The 20,278-nt window shown below is 40.7% G+C and overlaps 5 protein-coding genes across 5 annotated transcripts in view; 1 reads left to right on the top strand and 4 right to left on the bottom strand.

Annotated features, from left to right (window-relative positions):
- Window positions 1-240: 240 nt before the first annotated feature.
- Window positions 241-3,862, bottom strand: LOC135432021 (endoplasmic reticulum metallopeptidase 1-like). Its single transcript, XM_064687465.1, has 12 exons — window positions 3,727-3,862; window positions 3,118-3,655; window positions 2,882-3,056; window positions 2,745-2,829; window positions 2,464-2,584; window positions 2,257-2,411; window positions 1,805-2,188; window positions 1,557-1,737; window positions 1,310-1,494; window positions 1,053-1,196; window positions 493-990; window positions 241-437 (listed from the first exon to the last, which is right to left on the bottom strand). The coding sequence occupies exons 1-12, from the start codon at window positions 3,748-3,750 to the stop codon at window positions 270-272; spliced, it is 2,658 nt and encodes an 885-aa protein (XP_064543535.1). The 5' UTR covers window positions 3,751-3,862; the 3' UTR covers window positions 241-269.
- Window positions 3,863-5,078: 1,216 nt separating this feature from the next.
- Window positions 5,079-8,944, bottom strand: LOC135431551 (endoplasmic reticulum metallopeptidase 1-like). The gene is made up of 10 exons (XM_064686758.1): window positions 8,853-8,944; window positions 7,668-8,356; window positions 7,528-7,612; window positions 7,042-7,317; window positions 6,606-6,989; window positions 6,372-6,552; window positions 6,126-6,310; window positions 5,921-6,064; window positions 5,358-5,858; window positions 5,079-5,292 (listed from the first exon to the last, which is right to left on the bottom strand). Exons 1-10 carry the CDS (start codon window positions 8,877-8,879, stop codon window positions 5,125-5,127), a joined length of 2,640 nt encoding a protein of 879 aa, XP_064542828.1. The 5' UTR covers window positions 8,880-8,944; the 3' UTR covers window positions 5,079-5,124.
- Window positions 8,945-10,225: 1,281 nt separating this feature from the next.
- LOC135431277 (endoplasmic reticulum metallopeptidase 1) overlaps window positions 10,226-20,278 on the top strand; it is a 43,611-nt gene continuing 33,558 nt past the window's right edge. The window contains exon 1 of the mRNA XM_064686297.1: window positions 10,226-10,370. The gene's annotated coding sequence lies outside the window, so the exon portion shown is untranslated. The remainder of the gene's footprint in view (window positions 10,371-20,278) is intronic.
- Window positions 10,620-13,083, bottom strand: LOC135432509 (endoplasmic reticulum metallopeptidase 1-like). The gene is made up of 8 exons (XM_064688235.1): window positions 13,006-13,083; window positions 12,824-12,944; window positions 12,617-12,771; window positions 12,170-12,553; window positions 11,745-12,110; window positions 11,541-11,687; window positions 10,978-11,475; window positions 10,620-10,909 (listed from the first exon to the last, which is right to left on the bottom strand). The coding sequence occupies exons 2-8, from the start codon at window positions 12,903-12,905 to the stop codon at window positions 10,748-10,750; spliced, it is 1,794 nt and encodes a 597-aa protein (XP_064544305.1). The 5' UTR covers window positions 12,906-12,944; window positions 13,006-13,083; the 3' UTR covers window positions 10,620-10,747.
- Window positions 16,062-20,001, bottom strand: LOC135432130 (endoplasmic reticulum metallopeptidase 1-like). The gene is made up of 10 exons (XM_064687635.1): window positions 19,758-20,001; window positions 18,487-19,163; window positions 18,346-18,430; window positions 18,167-18,287; window positions 17,956-18,110; window positions 17,519-17,902; window positions 17,095-17,460; window positions 16,891-17,037; window positions 16,339-16,830; window positions 16,062-16,276 (listed from the first exon to the last, which is right to left on the bottom strand). The coding sequence occupies exons 1-10, from the start codon at window positions 19,893-19,895 to the stop codon at window positions 16,115-16,117; spliced, it is 2,727 nt and encodes a 908-aa protein (XP_064543705.1). The 5' UTR covers window positions 19,896-20,001; the 3' UTR covers window positions 16,062-16,114.

The following is a 20,278-nucleotide window of genomic DNA, read 5'->3' on the forward strand; positions in this document are numbered from 1 at the left end:
TGTATTTACACAAATGTTTGCTACCCACCAGAGCTAGAAATTCTGTTTAATCTTAAATATTTATTCCGACTACGTTATGAAATGCACTACTCCAGTGGCATTTGTTTGATCTTTAGCCCAGTTTTGGGCCTTTGTTTGCCCACAAAGAGTAGCTGGGCCCGCAGCCAGGAAGAGCAAATACAATTGCATGGGTTGGGTTGGGCTTAGACACATTGAAATGTTTTTTATTTATATTTTTCTTTCAACTATTTTATTGTACTTAAATATCATTAATATATATAGCGGTCATAGGAGGCTGGCCATTCCATGGCGTGCACAAAATCTGGCAGATCCTCAATAAATTGCTCGCTGTACGCATCCCGCTTGTGCACATGACTTAAATAATGACCGGAGATGCCAATCTCGAAAACTGGCTCAAGGAAATTGCCATTCACTTTCTGCAAAGAGCACATAACTAACTTATATGATGATAGTATATCTAGTAGTACGCACCGTCAGGTCCAGGTGAAATTCAATGGGCGAGCTGTCGACGCCCCAGGCAAAGAATATGTGATATGGCGGCTTGTAGGTGCCAGGATTATCCAGCATACCCCGCAAAAAGGACCAGTCCTGCATTTTCACACCAGCCAAGGGCTTCAGGAATATGCTCATGCGTGCCGGTCCCGTCAGCTTGAACTGATAACGTGCCGTATACCCGCCTGCTAAGATCGTCTTGTTCAGCAGCTCTAGGGTTGTGGTGCCGGGCACCTCGACAGGTTCCTTGCGGGGCAGCCAGCGAGCTGCCTGGCGTGCCTCGCACCAGCGATGATTGAAGCAGGGCACACCGCACATCATTTGGGCATCGCACTCGCCCTCGAGATGCACCAGGCCGTCGAAGTCCACTTTGTCACGCAGCGGCAGCTCCAGACGACGATCCTGTAGGTCGAAGTAGTAGCCCGAATCCTCCAGGCTGATGGAACCATCATATTCATAGAATTTACGATGCACTTGCTGCAATCAGGGTCGTTTTTAATAGACGATGCTGGTAAGCATATATAAATAAGCTAGCTTACCAAAAAGTTAACCCGCATCACGTTCGTTTTAGGGCGATAGGGAAAACCCACGTCCGAAACGGATATCATGCAGAATATAAAGGTTATGAGCGCCAGACCGCCAATCATGCAATTCGGTCGCCGGAAGATATTTATGAGTGGAACCTAAGAGGTAGAGCAGGTAAGTAACATAATTTTCTATATAGCCTCAAGAGATACAAATCTTTATAGATGTAAGCTAAAGAAGGATAATAGTTATTTTCAGTTGCTCGACTTACCAAAAAGCCCAGGGCCAGTATTGAGCCCAAGGCACACAAGAGGGCAATCAGCAGATCCGGGTTCACCTCGGTGCCCTTCCGCGCCGTCATTGGAATGCAGATGACAAGAAAAGCGTGGAACAAGTAGCTGAAGTAAAGAAAGGGCATTGCCTGGCACGCGCACAGCACAAGCGACCAGAAGTAGCCTGTAGCCATAGCCAAGATATAAGGAACACACTTCCCAATTGGAATTCAATTTAAAACCTACCGCGATCGTGCAGCCGGCTGAGCAAATTGATTGTCAGTGCACCCACATAGAAGAGCAGGGAGATCATGAAGAGATACGCGCTGCGCAGACCAGCGATAGTCAATATAATACAAACAATTGCCAAAAACACACAGTGGGCGTGGCCGGCCATATGCAGATGATAGGCGTGGGGTATTTTGCTCTGCAAAGAAAAAGAAGAAATCCCGAGGGTAAAAAGCGGATTTACAAGGAGGTTAAATTGCACTCACACTAGGCCTCAGGGTGTAGTAGAGTGTGAAGGGCAACACGAGGCCAATGACCGAGGGGCAAATGAAGAGTCCGATTACCAGCCAGCTGTTGGTGAAGTACGTCAAGGTGCGATCGCCGGCATCATAGAACACTGCCATGAGCATGGGCAGGCCTAGGGCTAGCACAAACGAGCCCAGCTCCAATAGAAACATAATGCCAAAGGCGCCCGATACGGATCCAATGCCCAGATCTGTTGTCCTTGTCATGCGCCATAGGGACACGCACACCAGAATAATGCCGCCGAGGCCGAAGCAAACGTTGAGGGCAATGCCTGTCGACTCCAGATAGTAGACAAAGAACAGGCCCAGGAAATCAAAGAACACCGAGTGACCCTCGGAGTGTGCCTAAAGTTAACAAAAGATAAGCCTTATCTCAAGATTGGTTTTGGCAACGTTTTACTGAGCGAAAGTACCTTAGTATCGTGCATCTCCTCCGCATTGCCGATACTACGCACCAGAGACAGTAGATTCTCGCCCGTATTCTGCAGAGAATCTCGGGATATCACATCGAAGCGATCGTATTTTGTGTGGTACACGAAGCCATTATATTGACCCGCCATATCCAGACCTGATTAAAAGAGGTTTATAGATTGTAAACGGGCGAAGTGGGGCACACTCACCTGGCACTGGACCAAAATCGCGGAAGATTCGAAAGTCCGTATCGGAGGGTATGATGCCAGCCTGGAATACCTCCTCGGCCATGGTTGTTGCAAACGGATGCTTGGCGGCGTCTCTATAGTGCTGTAATCAGTTAAAAGAGTCAAGATTTTGCAGCTGATAAGCCAGATAAGCAACATTGATAACAATTTGATATCAAACCAATATCGTTGGCCCGATAAGATCCACGCAAGGTCTACGTGAGCTTCGACCGAGCCAAAAGCATAACCAACTCTCAACTTACCCGCATTAGCCAGGGGTGATTTGGACCGCCTTGAAAGAGTATCTCACGACCGCCGGCGCCGGCGGAATCCAGATTGATCAGCGCCCTAAGAATGTGAATTAGAGACTGCTCTCACACACATTTCACACCTTACTCACTTGCAGTTGGGCGACCATTTGTGCTGTGAGATGAACGCATGTGAGCCTTGCAGCGGTTGCTCCTCGGCGCCGTTGAATAGAAAGACAATCGGATGCTCGAACGTTTGCTCGGATGTGGCCAATTGCCGCATCACCTCCAGCATGGTGACAACCATGAAGCCAGCATCTCCAGTACCTGCAGCAAATCAGGCTTAGCCTTGTGGCTCGATATAGCGGCTTCTTGGCTCCACACTTACCCACACTGCCCGGCTTGGTGTCGTAGTGACTGTTGATGAGCAGATAGGATGTGCTATTGGAGCTCTTCGTGCTCAGCTTGACAACCACATTCTGCACGGCCTGGTACATGTTGATCATTTCCCAGTGTATATAGGCGCCGGATGCCCGTTGCACATCGACCTCCAAGTCGTACAGATCCTGTCGCATTTCCCCACGCACGGCTTCAATTTCCCTGAGCATAAACTCCACCATCGTCTTCTCGTTCATTTCATCGCCCACGATTTTAGGACCCAAACGATCCAGCTCCAACAATATGTATTGAGCACGCTCCGCCACAAATTGACCCGGTTTCGTAGCTTCCTCCTCAATTTTCACCGGTGTGGGCAGCGAATTGAAGAGCGGAAAAACCACCGCAAAGAAGAGCGCGACCCATAGAAGCAGAAAACTGGGCGCATAGTACCAGGGCAGCTGCTTTTTGGGGTGGTCCTTCTCGGTGAGTTCAATGATTGTATTATCCATTCTCGGTGGTTCGGGTTTGACTGCATCGGAGAGAAACTCCTATACCGATTATAGAAAACAGATGCTACGATTAATAGTTGTACTCCATAATAATAGCCAAGGCCTCCTACGTCCTTATCCTTGCCGTTATCCATGCCGGCAGCTACTTGTGACTGGATCGTATTCGGAGCACCTGCAAGGTCCAACTATTTCGGACGACTGAGTCCATCTCTGGTTAGATTTCTTAAATTTAAAGCAAATTCCCACGTGTGGGGGGTATGTGCAGCTTTTATTAGCTGTGATTTCATATCTTTAAATTAATCTTTATGTGCGCCTCGTAAAACTTTTTGTTTGTAACTATATATATATATATATAGATGTGGATATTTATGACCCAATAGCTGATATACCATTTATTGAGCCTCGTTTCACATTGTCAAAATCTATACATGCATATTGGGTAAATCACTTTGTCGGTACTTTGGAACAGGGTTCGGGTCCAGATTGAGTTGGCATCGTCAAGAGCGAGTGATCACTCACCCAGATCTTTATCAGGTATCGTACTTAATAAGGTGGATTTATTGATCTAACTACTTCGCATCTGTTAAGCAATTAACCGTTATTTGTTAACAATTGGAACTAACAGTAAATTCAGGGTCGGTCTACGACTTGAAGCTTTATCGGGTGGAACATAGGGCTCATATAATAATAATAATAAAGAGGCGCGCATAAAGCAATTATAAGTAAATAGCTAAATAGAGGGGTACATGGAATACTGGATACATATTTGCTTCCTTTCAAACATGCTCTCCAATATTCTGAATTAAATTCCGAATTTTGAGCCTTACGTAGATATCATAGATATTCTAGGGAAATTCGTGGGGATAAAATAAAACAAGTAAGAGGTTCTAGTCGGGAGCTCCCGACTAGAGGATACCCTGAACCCTCTTCTTCCGACAGGCGATAGATATAAAATGAAAAATACTTGATATATATATACTATTCTTGAAGCTACATGTCAAGTTTGGTGACACTAGCTCATATTATTTGCAGAAATTGCTAAAAATGCAGGATTTCGATATCGACTTTTATCGATTACTTGGAATCTGGGCAAGTTATCGAATATCGGAAACAAACTCGATCGCGGGCACTATAGCCAAAATTTCAAGTCTCTACCTCTTATAGGTTCTGAGATCGTTGCGTTCGTACATACGAACGGACGGACAAACGGACGGACATGGCTAGATCGACTCGGCTGTTGATGTTGATCAAGAATATATATACTTTATGGGTTCGGAGATACTTCCTACTGCCTGTTACATACATTTGCACAAATACATTATACCCTGATTACCCATTTTTAATGGGTTCAGGGTATAAAAATATTCCCAGATCTTATTCGTTTATATTGATTCAAGAGTTTACCCCATTAGTAAATATTCCTTTATGTTTGTGTTTAATTATATTTTAATCTCTTATAATCAAAAATATTGACTAAATAATAATTTACAAATCATATTATAGTTAGTTTATAGTATATAACGCTTATATAGAGTTGGCCACTCCATCACATGCACAAAGTCTGGAAAGTCGGCTATAAACTGCAATCCGGCCGAGTCCCTTTCAAAGTCGTAGCTAACATAATGCCACGCAACGCCCAGCTCAAAGATTGGCACATCGAAGTTTCCAGCAGGTTTCTAAATGGGATTCAAATTTAAAATAAATTTGTTCAGGTAAAATAGTCGCGAATTTCTGCACTCACTGCAAAGTCTATGTGGAATTGCAAGGATGAATTATCCTTGCCATAGGAGAAGAATATTTGATAGGGCAGCTTGTAGTTTTCCGGTTCGTCTAGCGGAGTCCTTATAAAGGACCAGTCCTCAACGGTTACACCCTCCAGCGGCTGTATGAACAAGCCCATGTGCGGTGGTCCACTCAGCTCGAATTCATAGCGCACCGTGGTGCCGCTGGACAATATGGTCTTGCCCAAAAGGATAAGGGAGGAGTTGCCCGGTATGGCCACCTCCTGTTCACGAGCGAGCCAGTGGCCGGAGGTGCGCGCCTTGCACCAGCGATGATTGAAGCAGGGCACGCCGCACATCAGTTCCGTATCGCAGTGCTCCTCAATGCCAGACAGACCCGTCAAATTGACCGAAGTCTCCTCGAGCGGATAGCCGAGTCGCCGGTCCTGGAAGTCGAAATAATAGCCCGAGTCGCTGAGGCTCACGCTGCCATCATACTCGTAGAAGATGCGACGCACATGCTGCCAATATCCACTCAGGGTTATCACTCTTATCTATAATATTATATAAAAACCAATCTTACCAGGAAGTTGACGCGCATAACGCTGGTCCTGGCTCGATAGGGAAAGCCCACATCCGAGACGGCAATCATGCTAAATATGAACGTGACAATGCCCAGCGTGAGCATAATAAATCTTGACCAGCGGAACATGTTGATAAGTGGTGACTTTTTTTGTTTGGGAAACATAATTAGTATTTGTCTGGATGAGCTAATGAGCTCCACTCACAATAAAGCCCATTGCGAAAAATGTGCCGACCGTGCATAATAATGCAACCAAGAGATCCGGATTAATGGAGCTGCCATTTCTGCCCATCATGGGTATGAAAACGACCAGGAACATGTAGAACAGATAGCAGAAGTAAAAGAAGGGCATCAGCTGGAATAACTGCGTGATCAGCACCCAGTAATAGCCTGCAATTAAAATCAAAGTTAATCAGGCAATAGTTTTAATATATGATCAAAGAAAACTCACCTCGATCGTGCAAGGTGCTCAGCAGGTTGACGAGCAGCGCAGCGGAATAGAAGAGCGTGGATATCATACACAGGTAGGGCGTGCGCAAACTGATTGCAGTCAGTGTGATGGCGATGACGGCCAGCACCACACAGTGGGCATGCAGGCTCATGTGCAGATGGTAGGCGTGGTGGATCTTTAGCTGTGTCAAAGGGAATTTTTGTATTGATTCGAGCTGGGGTTAGGTCTGCTTACGTTCTTCCGGAAACTGTAGTACAGCGTCGTGGGCAAACTGAGTCCAATGATGGCCGGACAGATGTAGAGGCCAATCATGAGCCAGGTGTTTGTGAAGTAGGTCAACGATCGATCGCCGGCATCAAACATAACAGCTATCAGCAGGGGCAGACCCAAACTAAGTAATACACCCAGCACGTGTAGACCCAGGATGATGGCGAACCAGATGGATATCTGGCACAGGGACTGCTCGGAGACGCGCGCCATGCGCCACAGGGAGACACAGACGAGGAACAGGCTGACAGCCGCAATGCAACAGTTCAGCACGATGCCAATTGTTTCCGTGTAGAAGACAAAGAACAGGCCCAGATAGTCAAAGAAGACAGCGTGTCCCTCGCTGTGTGCCTGCAACGGGATGTGAGCATCACTCGAGTACGGACTGTTACAGTGAACCCACCTCGGTGTCGTGCATTTCGCTGGCATTGGCAAAAGCCCGCACCAGCGGCAGAACATTTTCCCCGGTGTTCTGCAGTGAATCCCGAGGCACAGCCGCATAGTTGTCGAATACGGTATGATAGACATAGCCATTGTTGATCTGCGCCATGTCCAGGCCTGGCACCTGGCCGTAGTCGCGGAATACGCGAAAGTCCGTATCCGAGGGCAGTATGCCGGCCTGAAAGATTTCCTCGGCCATGGTCGTCGCAAAAGGATGTTTAGCATGATGTCTGTAATACTACTCAAAGCGGAACGGAAGTTTTTGTGTCCATAAATCCCATGTTGGTTGGACGCGACGAAAGTGGTTTTATGTCGTGCAATAAAAAGAGGGTAAAAGTATTTTTATTAGCACCAATCCATGATAAACTTCTAACTGTTTGCCGCCACGCGCCGTAAATAATCAGGTAAATCTGAAGATAAGAGCTCAATGAGAATATACTTAACGTACACGCATAAGCCAGGGATGGTTGGGGCCACTTTGGAACAGCAGATCCCGCCCGCCACTGCCAGCTACCTCCAGATTAATCAGCGCTCTGTCAATAGATGTCATTAAAGAAAACTCTTTCTGTTTGTCGGATATTGGCTTACTTGCAGTTCTTGGCCCATTTGTGCTGGGTGATGAAGCCGTGCGAGGCTTGCAGCGGATTCTCCTCGGCGCCGTTGAATAGAAAAACGATGGGATGCTCGAAGGGTCGATCCGATATGGCCATTTGGCGCAGCACCTCCAGCATGACAATGACCATGGTGCCATCGTCTCCGGTGCCGGGACTGCTGGGCTTCGAGTCGAAGTGGCTGTTGAGCAGCAAATAGGATTCGCTTGTGGAGCTGCGCGTGCTCAGCTTGACGACCACGTTCTGCACGCCCTGGTACATGTTCACCATGTTCCAGTGCATATATGCACCGGACGGCTGCTGCACATCCACCTCCAGCTCGTACAGATCCGATCTCATGGCCGTGCGCACATTCTCCGCTTCGCCGAGCAGAAAGTCAACCGTTAGCTTCTCGTTGGCAATGCTGCCCACAACCTTGGGCCCGATGCTATCGAAGCTATAAAGCAGCTGCTGTGCTCGCTCGGCCACAAACTCGCCCGGCTTCTGCGACTCCTCGGCGATGGTGACACTCTCCGGCAGGCGATTGAAGAGCGGAATGACCACCGCAAAGAAGAGCGCGAGCCAAAGCAGCAGAAAGACGGGCGCATAGTACCAGGGCATCTTGACTCTGAGATTCCTTGGGCCTTTCAAAATGCTGACGAGCGCCACGTCCAATGTGGCAGCGCTCTGCAATTAACAATTTATATTTGATATTTTACATATTTTATATATTTTATAAATTTTCTATATTTTATATATTTTATATATTTTATATATTTTATAGATATTTTATATATTTTATATATTCAACATATTTTATTTATTTTATATATTTTATATATTTTATATATTTTATAAATTTTCTATATTTTATATATTTTATATATTTATAAATTTTCTATATTTTATATATTTTACATATTTTATTTATTTTAAGTATTTTTTATATCTTGTATATTTGATATATTTTACATATTTTATATATTTTATAAATTTTCTATATTTTATATATTTTATATATTTTATATATTTTATTTATTTTATTTATTTTATTTATTTTATTTATTTTATATATTTTATATATTTTACATATGTTATTTTTTTTAAGATTTTTATATCTTGTATATTTGATATATTTTACATATTTTATATATTTCATCCCAACTCTAATATTCTTCCTTACGTTGTCGTCCTTTTCCGTTTGTGACATTATTTTTTTTTTCTTTTGTAAACTTGTGCGCCGCCCAGCTCCGTCGCCAAACGTTGGCCAACTGAAGAATTGTGTATCGGAATGGCTTGGGTGGATTGGGCGCTGCATGGATTTTATTGGCACTGATTTGCACTTTGAAGTCAATAAAGATAAAATGCTCCAAAAACAACAAGCCACATTTTACGCGCCTCTCTGTAATGTGTTGGCCCAGAAAAGGCCATACATTTCAGAAAACCTGGTCAAGAGGCGAGCTTGGTATCTAAATTATATGTGGTGCCCATATAGTCAACATGCGATAAACAAGCTCGCCCAGCCACATAGTTTAAAAATGGAATCGAACTTATGCTTTTTCCATTTTAATTTAGCTGTTTTTACCCCATTTCCGGGATCAGTATCTAACTGCAAAGGGGGCTGAATTTTGGTGTTCTTTGTGACCATCGTTGTGGGTGACGCAGCTCTGGGTAATGCCCAAATGGATATACGGACACGCTTTAAATCAAAACAAATTTGGTCGTTTAGAAACCTCAAGTACTTGAGGTTTGTTTGCTTTATCAGAGCTAGTCATAAATATGCATTACAACTTGAGTTAATAGCTCGCTTTTATGATTTAACGAATCAAAGATAAGATTGTGTTCATATAGCCACGACAATCGATCTACACACAAGTGCATTGAAAAGATTCAATCATTTTGATTCATATTAAAATGATTATGAACATTTTATTCTACTGCCAGCAGTAGACATAAAATCGGTATATTTAATATGTGCAGGCAAAGTGTGTGACTAACTTTTCCATATTCATTCGTAGTTATTTTAAATTTTGTAATCTTATTGTTTTTTTCACATTTTTCTACTTTTCAAAAAAGCTACATTTTTCGCGCGCGCAAAGTGGCCAGCATGTATGTTGGCAATGCCACATGATGTTAAATTAACAGTGCCTATTTGAGTTTAACAATTCTGTTTGTGTAGAGCATTTTGCGTTTATACTCTGTAACCACATGCTGTAAACACCATTGTGAATTGTTTACAGTTATTTAAGTGCGGTTAAATGGCGTAAAAATGTGCGACAATTAGATTTATTAAAGTGTTTAATTAAATTGGTAAAGTTATTTTCTTGAATAATAGTGATAAACTAAAATAAAGTGGAAACGTGTGCGCCGCGTTTAAGTGTATATATGTGGAAGCTTCGACATCTCATGCTTTGCTAATAGAAAACTTAATTTTTGATGGACGCGCCACAGCAACTGGCGAAATAAAGTGAATAAGAGTGTAAAGTAAAAGATAAAACACAAATAGCTGAATGTAAATAGTCTGAAAAACAGACAGCAACCAAAGTGCCTCATTTCATTACAATATCTGGAGAACCGAAAACATACATACATTTAGAGCGCATAAAAATGTGGTGCCCAACTTATCAAGTAACTTCTGTTCTCCACACATACATACATACATATGTATGTATGTACATGCATACATATAAGACAATATATGGTAAGTAAAATTAAACATAACCTTTATACATAGTTTCTCTTAAAGTCTTTCTTTAAATGAACTGAATTGGGTTATAATGTTGTTTCCAAAATCGAAATTTCTGTCTCTTGTGCAATGTAGGCCATTATTAGTTAATTAATAACTTATATTCTTATATAAGAATAACGTTATAAGCGCTTAATTCCATAGTGAAAAATCTGACAATATCAGATTTTCATTTGTTCGTATATTTGTTAGGTTGTTGCTTTATTTATTTTCACTGCTCTTGTCTATATGACCTTGAATCCTAATTTACATCGTAAAAAGAACACATTTATATGCAGCTGTATGCATTGATGCAATATATTTCGGATTATTCCTCAACTATTTTAACATTACTAAAATATGTATCGTTGGTATAATGCTGGCCATTGGGCCAAGATTGCATATGATGGGAATGAAGATGCGAACTTCTCACTTTGGGCGTCACCCTCATAACCAATATAATGTCCCGACACTGCCAGTTGGAACATTGGAACTTTGAAATCGCCATCCGCTTTCTAAAAGGTAAATAATTTAATATATTAGGATTGAGTTGAAAAAGAAAAGTGTTCACGAAGTCTCTTACCGTAAATTCCAAAAAGAAGTTTAGTGGAGAACTATCAATGCCGTACGTGAAATATAAATGATATGATAGAGGTGCCGCTGGTGGACTGTCAAGATAACTACGTAAGAACGACCAGTTGCTTATCTCCACATCTTCATAGGGTTGAATAAACACACTCATGTGCGAGGGACCTGTCAAGTTGAACTCAAAGCGCACAGTGGTAGGATTAAGTCTGGTTTTGTTCAGCACCTCCAATGTGGTTAATCCTGGTGGTACAATTGGTTCAGATCGCGGCAACCATTTGCTTTGCAATCTATTCTGAACATAGCGATAATCATACAATGGCATGCCGCACATCATGTACTTGTCACAGTTCGATTTGATGCTAACCAAACCAGTCAGATTGACCTTTGCTTCCAAGAAAGTCGTTTCTTCTCGTCGATCTTGAAAATTAAACAAGCAGCCCGACTCGTCTTTACTGAGCGTACCATCGTATTCGTAAAACATGTTTCGTACTTGCTAAAATTAAAAGGGAGGTTTTTGGATAGATTACTGGAAGTCGCTCAAAAATATAGGATACTCACTAGATAGGCAACTCTTTGTCCGTTGGTCCTTGGTCGAAAGGGGAATCCGATTTGTGTGCTACTAGCTAAGTACATGGAAAGAGCTGTGGTCGCAAGCAAACAGAATATCATCAAGCTGGGTCGGCGGAAAGTATTGATGAGCGGGATCTGTAAATAAGATCGATTAAAAGTCTATGTAGGCGGAGAGTCGATGAGTCAACATACCAAGAAACCAAAGGAAAGAACCGTTCCCACTGCTGCCAGGAAGGCAATATACACGTCCTGATCGGAAGCACTACCAGAGCGCGCACACATTGGAATTATAGTTTTAACGAAAAAATAAATCAGGTAACTGCTGTGCAGGAAGGGAATTATCTGGCTCGCCGTAAGGAAACCCGTCCATGCATAGCCACGATCGTGCAGAGTAGTCAATAAGTTAAGGGCCAAGGATAAGATGTAGAAGATGAGTGGAATTACGAGTACATATGTAGTACGCAAGCCAAATAATGTAAGACCAGTTGTTAACAGAGCCAGAATAATAGCCTGAGCATGCAATGCCAGTTGGAGATGGTAGGCAGTTGATATTTTATCCTGAAGATAGAAACCTCATTAGAAAATGTGGTCAACCAAATACGATATTATAAACTTACGTTTCCTTGGAGACTATAGTATATTGTTGTGGGCAAACTGAGGCCAATGAGTGAGGGGCACACATAAAGACCGATCACCAGCAACGGGGAGCTATAGTAAGTCAGCGATAATCCCAAATTTTCAAACACATATGAAACCACAATAGGAAGAGCCAGTCCAAGCAAAAAGGAAATAACCTGGATGATTAGGACCAATATAAACCAACGTACAACGTGCGAAATGGATACGTGGGAAACATCTGCGATGCGCCAAATAGAAACGAAAACAAAAATAAGAGCAGCACCAGCAACGCTCAAGTTCAATAATATTCCCGTAGTCTCTGAATAATATATAAAGTATATTCCCAGGAAATCAAAGAAGACAGCGTGACCACCCTTGTGTGCCTGTAAAATGAAATATTACACTTGAGAAATCGACATGCGAGTTAGATTTTGGGAAAATTATACCTCTGTGTCATGCAGTTCGGTCGCATTTGCCAAACCCCGAACTAAACTGAGAATATTATCTCCAGTGTTTTGCAAAGATTCACGAGGAATCACATCGATCACGTCGTACTTTGTATGGTATACGAATCCATTTTCAATCTGAACCATGTCCAAGCCTATGATGAATAATGAATAATTCTTTGGAGTTTTAATCGCATTGCAACTTACCCGGGATGTTGCCATATATATTAAACTGGCGAAAGTCGGAATCCGATGGTATAATGCCTGATTGGAAGATTTCCTCAGCCATGGTCGTAGCAAAGGGATATTTAATATATTTTTTATAGTACTGTTAAAAATTTAAATTAGTTTGAGTGATTATCGATTCAAATTGGTTTTAAAAAATTTACATTTAAAAGCCATGAGTGGTTAGGTCCACTTTGAAATAAAACTTCCCGACCTCCGCCACCATTCCCTTCAATGTTAACGAAAGCTCTAAGATAGTAGTGATTAGTTATAAATTGGTATTCTTCTGGGATAATAACTTACTTGCAATATGGTGCCCATTTGTGTTGAGTTACAAAACCATGGGAAGCTTGCATCATACCTTCTTCAGCTCCATTAAACAAGAAGACAATTGGATGCTGAAAGGTTTGCTTTGTGGTTGCAATTACCCGCAAAATTTCTAACATCGTGACTATCATGAAGCCTGCATCACCGGCAGACGGGGTAAAAGGCTTGGAATCAAAGTGGCTGTTAACGAGGAGGTAGGTCTCGGTCGTGCAATTCTTCGGAGTCAATTTCACGGCTATATTTTGAACCCCTTGGTAGATGTTCAGTTCAGTTTTATATGGGAAAGCACCAGAGGCCTGCGATACGTCAATTTCCATTTCGAAGTAGTCTTCCAGGAGGACTTCTTCGATTTTTGCCAGCTCGTTTAGAATAAAGTTCACTGCCTCAACCTCATTTTCCTTGCTGCCAGTCAACTTGGTACCAATATTTGAAAGAGTATAGAGATTTTTGTATGCACGTTCCGCAATAAAAACATTCTCCCTTTCGTCCTCCAATGTCAGAGCCGTAGGTAATCGATAGTAGAATGGTATCACCACAGCGAAAAAAAGGCATCCCCAGAACAGCATAAAACCACACGCAATGAACCAAGGAACTTTCGAAGTAGCCTGCTTTTTGAACACTTTTCCGGGAGCCTCAACGCATTCGGCAGTTAACTTTATTGTAAAAAGTCGTAAGAAAGGAGTTTAAAATAATTCAACTATTTGATGATTATTACCAGTTTTTCCTTGTCTTCCATTTTGAGAATGAATCTGCTGAAGTGAATCGAAGGGTCTCCAAATAAGAACTATAGAGGTGACTCAAGTATAGACGGCTTTTATAATTGTACAATTGAGTTGTCATAAAGATGAGATTGTGAAAAGCCCATTAAAAAATTCAAATGTTTATGATGTCAATTTATTGATTACCGAAAATACATGATTTTGGTTAGTAATTAAAGCGCCTAAAACAACAAGTTCAATGCTTTTCAAGGAATATATTTAAAATGTTAAACACATTAAAAGATAAAATAATTGTTTATCTATAACCTCAACTGGGTGCTTGAAACTTATCGATATGGTAATTTTTTACAATAGATTAATTGTTTGAAAGCTTGTATATTTATGAAATTATTTTATTTTCGATGTTGTATTATTGATTATTGTGCCGATATGTGATTAAAGAGTGATTGAGGTACTGCCACCCAAGTCTATTCAAGAAGTCATCTCCTATTCCGAAGTGCATAGCTATATTTTTGTTTGCTTATAACTCATTCAAGAAGTCATCTCCTATCCCATAGAGCATACTTGTACTTAGCATTAACAGTTTTACTTATCTATGCAAAAAATATGCATAAAACCGTCAAAAAAAAGATATTACTTTGTTACCTGCCTCAAGTTTGTCCAACTGAAGCTTGTTTAACTGATGTTGCCATGGTGTTAGCTATTTGTCATAAAAGCTCACACAAAAATTGCTTCTCGCCACTGGAGATTCTTAACAATCAAGATAGATAAGAATGCCAATTTTACTAACCAAATATTGTATGCGCCACGTGCCACGGTAGCCAACTGCTTCAATGAAATTATTCACGAGAATTTTGAACAGCTCTGAATAGCACTTAATATTTCACTAGATAAGTCTTGAGTTTGTAAATAGAATCTCATTTTTGTAATCCGAATACTACGTTTAACAAACTTAAGGCAACCTCATCTAATATGATTAGGTTAGGAAATGTCAAATATTTAAATTAATCAGAACGATGAGAGTGTCTCTTTTGAGGCAATCTAATCTTTTAGTTTAAAAGTGTCAACAACTTTTTAATGAAAAGATACAGTACCTGGCTGAAATTTTTATCTTCAAAAACGCTCGAAAATATTAAAAATGTATTTACAAATGTATAATGTATATTTATTTACAAATGTGAAAGTCTAAAAACATCTTGAAAAACATAATAATAAGAGAGCCTCGTTAAATAGTGGCGACCCAGCTCCCTCTCTCTCTTTGTATATACCAGTAAGATAAATGTATTAAATATCAGAGACTCTCAGCTAAAGGACGGCCGTTTGAAGTAAATGAGTTATGGAATGTGCATTGATCAGGGCTGCAAGTCTAAAAAAAATATGGAGAATTCATTTATGGCTCATACCAGCTTCCTAGCTTAAGGTTCTGTTCGTTTGCCTTGTTTTCCAGGTACATGAGCCCAGGTTTTGATTTAAACCTTGTTTCACATATTTTAGTAAATGAACACTATTTTTATTTCTGCCCGTTCTACTGAAAATATAGCAAGTCGTACGTATTTTCATAAAGAAGTTGCGGGCTATATTTGACCTCCACCCGAAATTGGCATCTAATAAATACGGTTGGATAAAGCCAATGGTTGGGGTTGGGTCACCCTTAAAATGATTGTTATTGTTTTTCTAGATAATTGATTTTGATGGTTTGTAAGTGCTGCTTATGCATACAAAAAACTCAAATATACTCATTATTTGGCAACTGCGCAGTGAGAACTTATTCATTAAGACGATATTATAAAAAGTATCTAAAGTTGTGGTATCAATTCGTTGGTTGCCCCGTTGGTTCGTTGCTTGCACCTAAAAATCATAATAATGGTGTGTAAGTCTGCAAATTAAATCATATAGTCGTATAATGTTGCTTATCATCAGGCATAAAAGATACGGTTGCTTAAAAAAAAAAGACTGAAATAATTACAATAGTTGATAGTAGGACAGCCCCACTTATGCTCATAGATTTATGAATTATTAGTCACTGTTCAGCTGAAGAAAGAAACGGCAAAGGTTTTATTTAACCAAAGCCTCGTCTAGTAACAAGTAACTCATCAAAATACTCATTTTCATTTAACAATATTCATTTAACTAATTGTTTTGTGGCTTGTTTTGTTCGTTTTGTTCATATAAATATTTATTTTAGAGGAACTTGTTCACCTATGTTATTTTCGTAATTTGCATATAATTAAAAAATATATCGTTGGTATAAGGCAGGCCACTCGGCCAATATAGCATAGGAGGGGAACGAAGATGCCAACTTCTCACTTTCTGCATCGCCATAATTTCCAATGTAATGTGCAGATACTCCCAGCTGGAACAATGGAAAATCAAAATCGCCGCTCTCTGTCTACAGGTTTATAAATAAAAAATTTAAAATTTATACATAAACATTTAAGCATTAGCTCTTACCGAAATTTCCAAAACGAAGTTTAAGGGGGAACTATCAATGCCGTATGTGAAGTAGATATGATATGATAGAGGTGCCGCTGGTGGATTGTCAAGATAACTACGTAAGAACGACCAGTTGTTTATCTTTACATCTTCATAGGGTTGAATAAACAAACTCATGTGCGAAGGACCTGTCAAATTGAACTCAAAGCGCACAGTGGTCTCATTAAGCACGGTTTTGTTAAGCAATTCCAATTTTGATGATGCTGGTGGTTCGATGGGTTCAGATCGCGGCAACCATTTGCTTTGTAATCTATTCTGAGCATAGCGATAATCATACAACGGCATGCCACACATCATGTGCGTCTCGCAATTTGATTTAATGCTAACCAAGCCGGTCAGATTTGGGCCCGAGAAAGTCTCTACTTCACGTCGATCTTGAAAACTAAACAAGTAGCCAGACTCGTCCTTACTGAGAGTACCATCGTACTCGTAAAACTTGTTTCGCACTTCCTGAAATGCCAAACGGATATTTAAGAGAGAGTAGTTAAAGACAGTTAAAGAGATACTAACAAGATATGCCACTCGCTGTCCGTTGGTCTTTGGTCGAAAGGGGAATCCGATATGGGTGCAACTGGCTAAGTACATGGCAACAACTGTGATTGCAAGTAGAGAGTACACCACAAAACTTGGGCGTCGAAAAGTATTTATAAGTGGGACCTGTAGATAGAACCAGTTAAGAGCTTAAAAAATGGAAGAGAATTTGAGTAAACATACCAAGAAACCAAAGGATAGCACCGTTCCTGCTGCCGCCAGGAAAGCGATATGTGTGTCGCGATTAGCGGAACTGCCTGCCCGACCACTTATTGGTACTAGCACAACCACGAACATATAAAAGATGTAGCTGCTATACAGAAATGGAATTATCTGACCCGCCTTTAGCAGACCCGTCCAGGCATATCCGCGATCATGCAGAGTAGTCAACAAGTTGAAAGCCAAGGATATGACGTAGAAAATAAGTGGAATTAGGAAAATATATGTAGATCGCAAACCAAATAATGTGAGACCGAATACTAAAAGAGCCAGGATAATTGCCTGAGCATGCAATGCCAGTTGCAGGTGGTAAGATGTCGATATTTTATCCTGTATGAAAAATACATTAAAAAATTGGGATCAACAAGGCATGAGATTATAAACTTACGTTGCGTTGGAAAATATAGTAGATTGTTATGGGCGAACTAAGGCCAATGAGTGAGGGGCACACATAAAGACCGATCACCAGCAACGGGGAGCTATAGTAAGTCAGCGATAGTCCCAATTTGTCAAATACATATGCCACCACTATAGGGAGAGCCAGTCCAAGTACAAAGGAAATAACCTGGATGGTTAGGACCAATAGACCCCAGAGCACCACGTGGGCAATGGATACGTGGGAAACATCTGCGATGCGCCAAATAGAAACGAATACCAAAATGAGGGTTGCTACAGCAACGCTACAGTTCAAAATAATTCCCGTAGTCTCTGAATAATGGATGAAGCAGAGTCCCAGAAAATCGAAGAAGACAGCGTGACCGGTTTTGTGTGCCTGCAAAGTGAGAATATAGCATATGGATAAGATTTCCGGAATCAAGTGTGTACCTGTGTATCGCGCAATTCGGTGGCATTGGCCAAACCTCGAACCAGACTAAGGACGTTGTCACCGGTGTTCTGCAAGGATTCACGAGGAATCACATCGATCAAATCATATTTTGTATGGTAGACAAATCCATTGATGCATTGCACCATATCCAAGCCTGTGCTTAATGATATACATTATCAATATTTTTTTAGGCTGAATTATGAATCTCACCTGGGATGCTGCCATACAAATTAAACTGTCGAAAATCTGTGTCCGATGGAATGATTCCTGATTGGAAGATTTCCTCAGCCATGGTCGTCGCGAATGGATGTTTGATGTATTTGTTGTAATACTATTAAAATGTATACCTGCTTAGAACTGCTTTCAACTGTATGTTTTAAATAACTTACATTTACCAGCCATGGGTGGTTGGGGCCACTTTGTAAGAGAACTTCGCGACCTCCACTACCTCCGGCATCGAGGTTAACGACAGCTCTACGATTGTTTGTATTTAGTTTAAATTGGTATTCTTTTTTTGAAAAAAGACTCACTTGCAATATGGTGCCCATTTGTGTTGAGTTACGAAACCATGAGAAGCTTGCATCATACCTTCTTCAGCTCCATTAAATAAAAAGACGATTGGATGCTCAAAGGGTTGATTTGTTGTCGCAATAACTCGCAAAACTTCTAACATCGTGACTACCATAAACCCTGCATCACCAGCAGACGGGGTAAATGGCTTGGAATCAAAGTGGCTGTTGACGAGGAGATAGGTCTCGGATGTACCATTCTTCGGAGCCAATTTCACAGCAATATTTTGAACGCCTTGGTACATGCTAAGCATTGTACTATATGGGAAAGAACCAGAGGCTTGCGATACGTCAACTTCCATATCGAAGTAGTCTTCCAGGAGAACTTCTTCGATTTTTGCCAGCTCGTTTAGAATAAAGTTAACCGCCTCAACCTCGTTCTCCTTACTGCCAGTCAACTTGGTACCAATATTAGAAAGAGTATAGAGATTCTTGTAGGCACGCTCCGCAATGAAAACATTCTTTTTCACGTCCTCCATTGTCATAGCCGTGGGTAACCGATAGAAAAATGGTTGAACTACAGCAAAAAACAAAAGTACCCAGAATAGCAGGAAACCACTCGCATAGTACCAAGGTACTTGGGCCTTAACCTCATTTTTGGCCGCATTTCCAGGAGCTTCGTCAGGTTCATCCGAAATCTACATAATGTGTAATAAAGAATTGATTACCAAAAAAATAATACCTAGGACTTCCAGAAAAGAACTGCATAGTAAAAGTCCATTTAAAAATAATAGAAATATTTACAGTGTAAATCTATTAATAGCTCGAAAACTGAGTTTTTTATGTAGGCCTGGACCAAATGTAATGCGAATTTAATGATATGGCGTGGAATCCCAAATACAATATATCACAAAATATCCGCTTCAAAGTCACTGGCTGTTGTTTAAGAAATACCTTTTGTATAAATTATTTTGACTTCTCAAGGGTATACCGAAATAGTGTTGTGTACATTAAAAGTGCGTTTGAAAAATGTTTTTTATATAAACATTAACCTAAACAGAAACATAAACATTTCTACATTTATCGCTCAATTTTTTTACACTTTGATTGAGAACACGCTTCGGGTCACATTTAATTACTGATAAAAAACAAGTTTGCCGAACATTATTTTCATTGCTTTCACTTGAATGTGTTATCGCTTGAAACAATATTTAAATTCATAGACAACAAATAATTAATATGTCGCCAAGGGGTTATAAATCGTTGTTATCGTATACAATTAAAAATCACACCTTGTTCTGACAAGAATCAAACCGAATTCGAATAGCGCGTAACATCTCATCAAGACGCCTACAATTTAACTGATCCCACAGTTTGCTTAGTTTAGACAAGACAGCTTCGGCATTCATCTTATCTGATATTTTCAGCATAGATTCTCTCTCTATAATTTCAATTGTTGTATGCTCATTTAACTTTTCGCGGCTCGCGGCTCTTTAATTTTTTTGTTTTTTATTCGTAGCACGTATTTCGACGCGTTGCGTAAGGCTGCACTCTAACACTGATTCTACAAATTGTGCACTCTTTGTAAGCAGCTCTGTGCCCTATGTGTATTCTATTTACTCTTCTCTATATGTGTATTAGTACCTGTTAGTACACATTTTTATATTTAATTGGTGTACTATTTCCCCGTGGAATTGTGTTAGCTAGGGAAATGTTTTGCGTGCTGAGGTTAATGTTTACTTTAACAACGACTTGTTTAACTTAACTGTCCAACTGTGAATAATCGCGTTGAATTTGAACAAATAAGATAAAT

This window comes from Drosophila montana, unplaced genomic scaffold, assembly GCF_035044405.1.
Source record: "Drosophila montana isolate Dmon_TW-CO22-7 unplaced genomic scaffold, ASM3504440v1 contig_3200_1, whole genome shotgun sequence".
NCBI classification, from domain to species: domain Eukaryota; kingdom Metazoa; phylum Arthropoda; class Insecta; order Diptera; family Drosophilidae; genus Drosophila; species Drosophila montana.

Excerpts from the sequence above, each read along its gene's own strand:
- LOC135432021 (XM_064687465.1), bottom strand. The coding sequence starts at position 3,750 with ATGGATAACGGCAAGGATAAGGAC. Across the intron at positions 3,057-3,117 it reads CACCAAGCCGGGCAGTGTGG|GTACTGGAGATGCTGGCTTC; the intron begins GTAAGTGTGGAG and ends GATTTGCTGCAG. Across the intron at positions 438-492 it reads AATTTCACCTGGACCTGACG|AAAGTGAATGGCAATTTCCT; the intron begins GTGCGTACTACT and ends TGCTCTTTGCAG.
- LOC135431551 (XM_064686758.1), bottom strand. The coding sequence starts at position 8,879 with ATGTCACAAACGGAAAAGGACGACAAC. Across the intron at positions 6,311-6,371 it reads GAGCACCTTGCACGATCGAG|GCTATTACTGGGTGCTGATC; the intron begins GTGAGTTTTCTT and ends TTTTAATTGCAG. Across the intron at positions 6,065-6,125 it reads TTTTCGCAATGGGCTTTATT|TCACCACTTATCAACATGTT; the intron begins GTGAGTGGAGCT and ends AAACAAAAAAAG.
- LOC135432130 (XM_064687635.1), bottom strand. The coding sequence starts at position 19,895 with ATGCTGAAAATATCAGATAAGATGAATGCCGAAGCTGTCTTGTCTAAA. Across the intron at positions 18,111-18,166 it reads TTTGTATGGCAGCATCCCAG|GCTTGGATATGGTGCAATGC; the intron begins GTGAGATTCATA and ends CATTAAGCACAG. Across the intron at positions 17,038-17,094 it reads TGCTATCCTTTGGTTTCTTG|GTCCCACTTATAAATACTTT; the intron begins GTATGTTTACTC and ends TTCTATCTACAG.
- LOC135432509 (XM_064688235.1), bottom strand. The coding sequence starts at position 12,905 with ATGGCTGAGGAAATCTTCCAATCAGGCATTATACCATCGGATTCCGAC. Across the intron at positions 12,554-12,616 it reads CCGAACTGCATGACACAGAG|GCACACAAGGGTGGTCACGC; the intron begins GTATAATTTTCC and ends TTCATTTTACAG. Across the intron at positions 11,688-11,744 it reads TTCTTTCCTTTGGTTTCTTG|ATCCCGCTCATCAATACTTT; the intron begins GTATGTTGACTC and ends TCTTATTTACAG.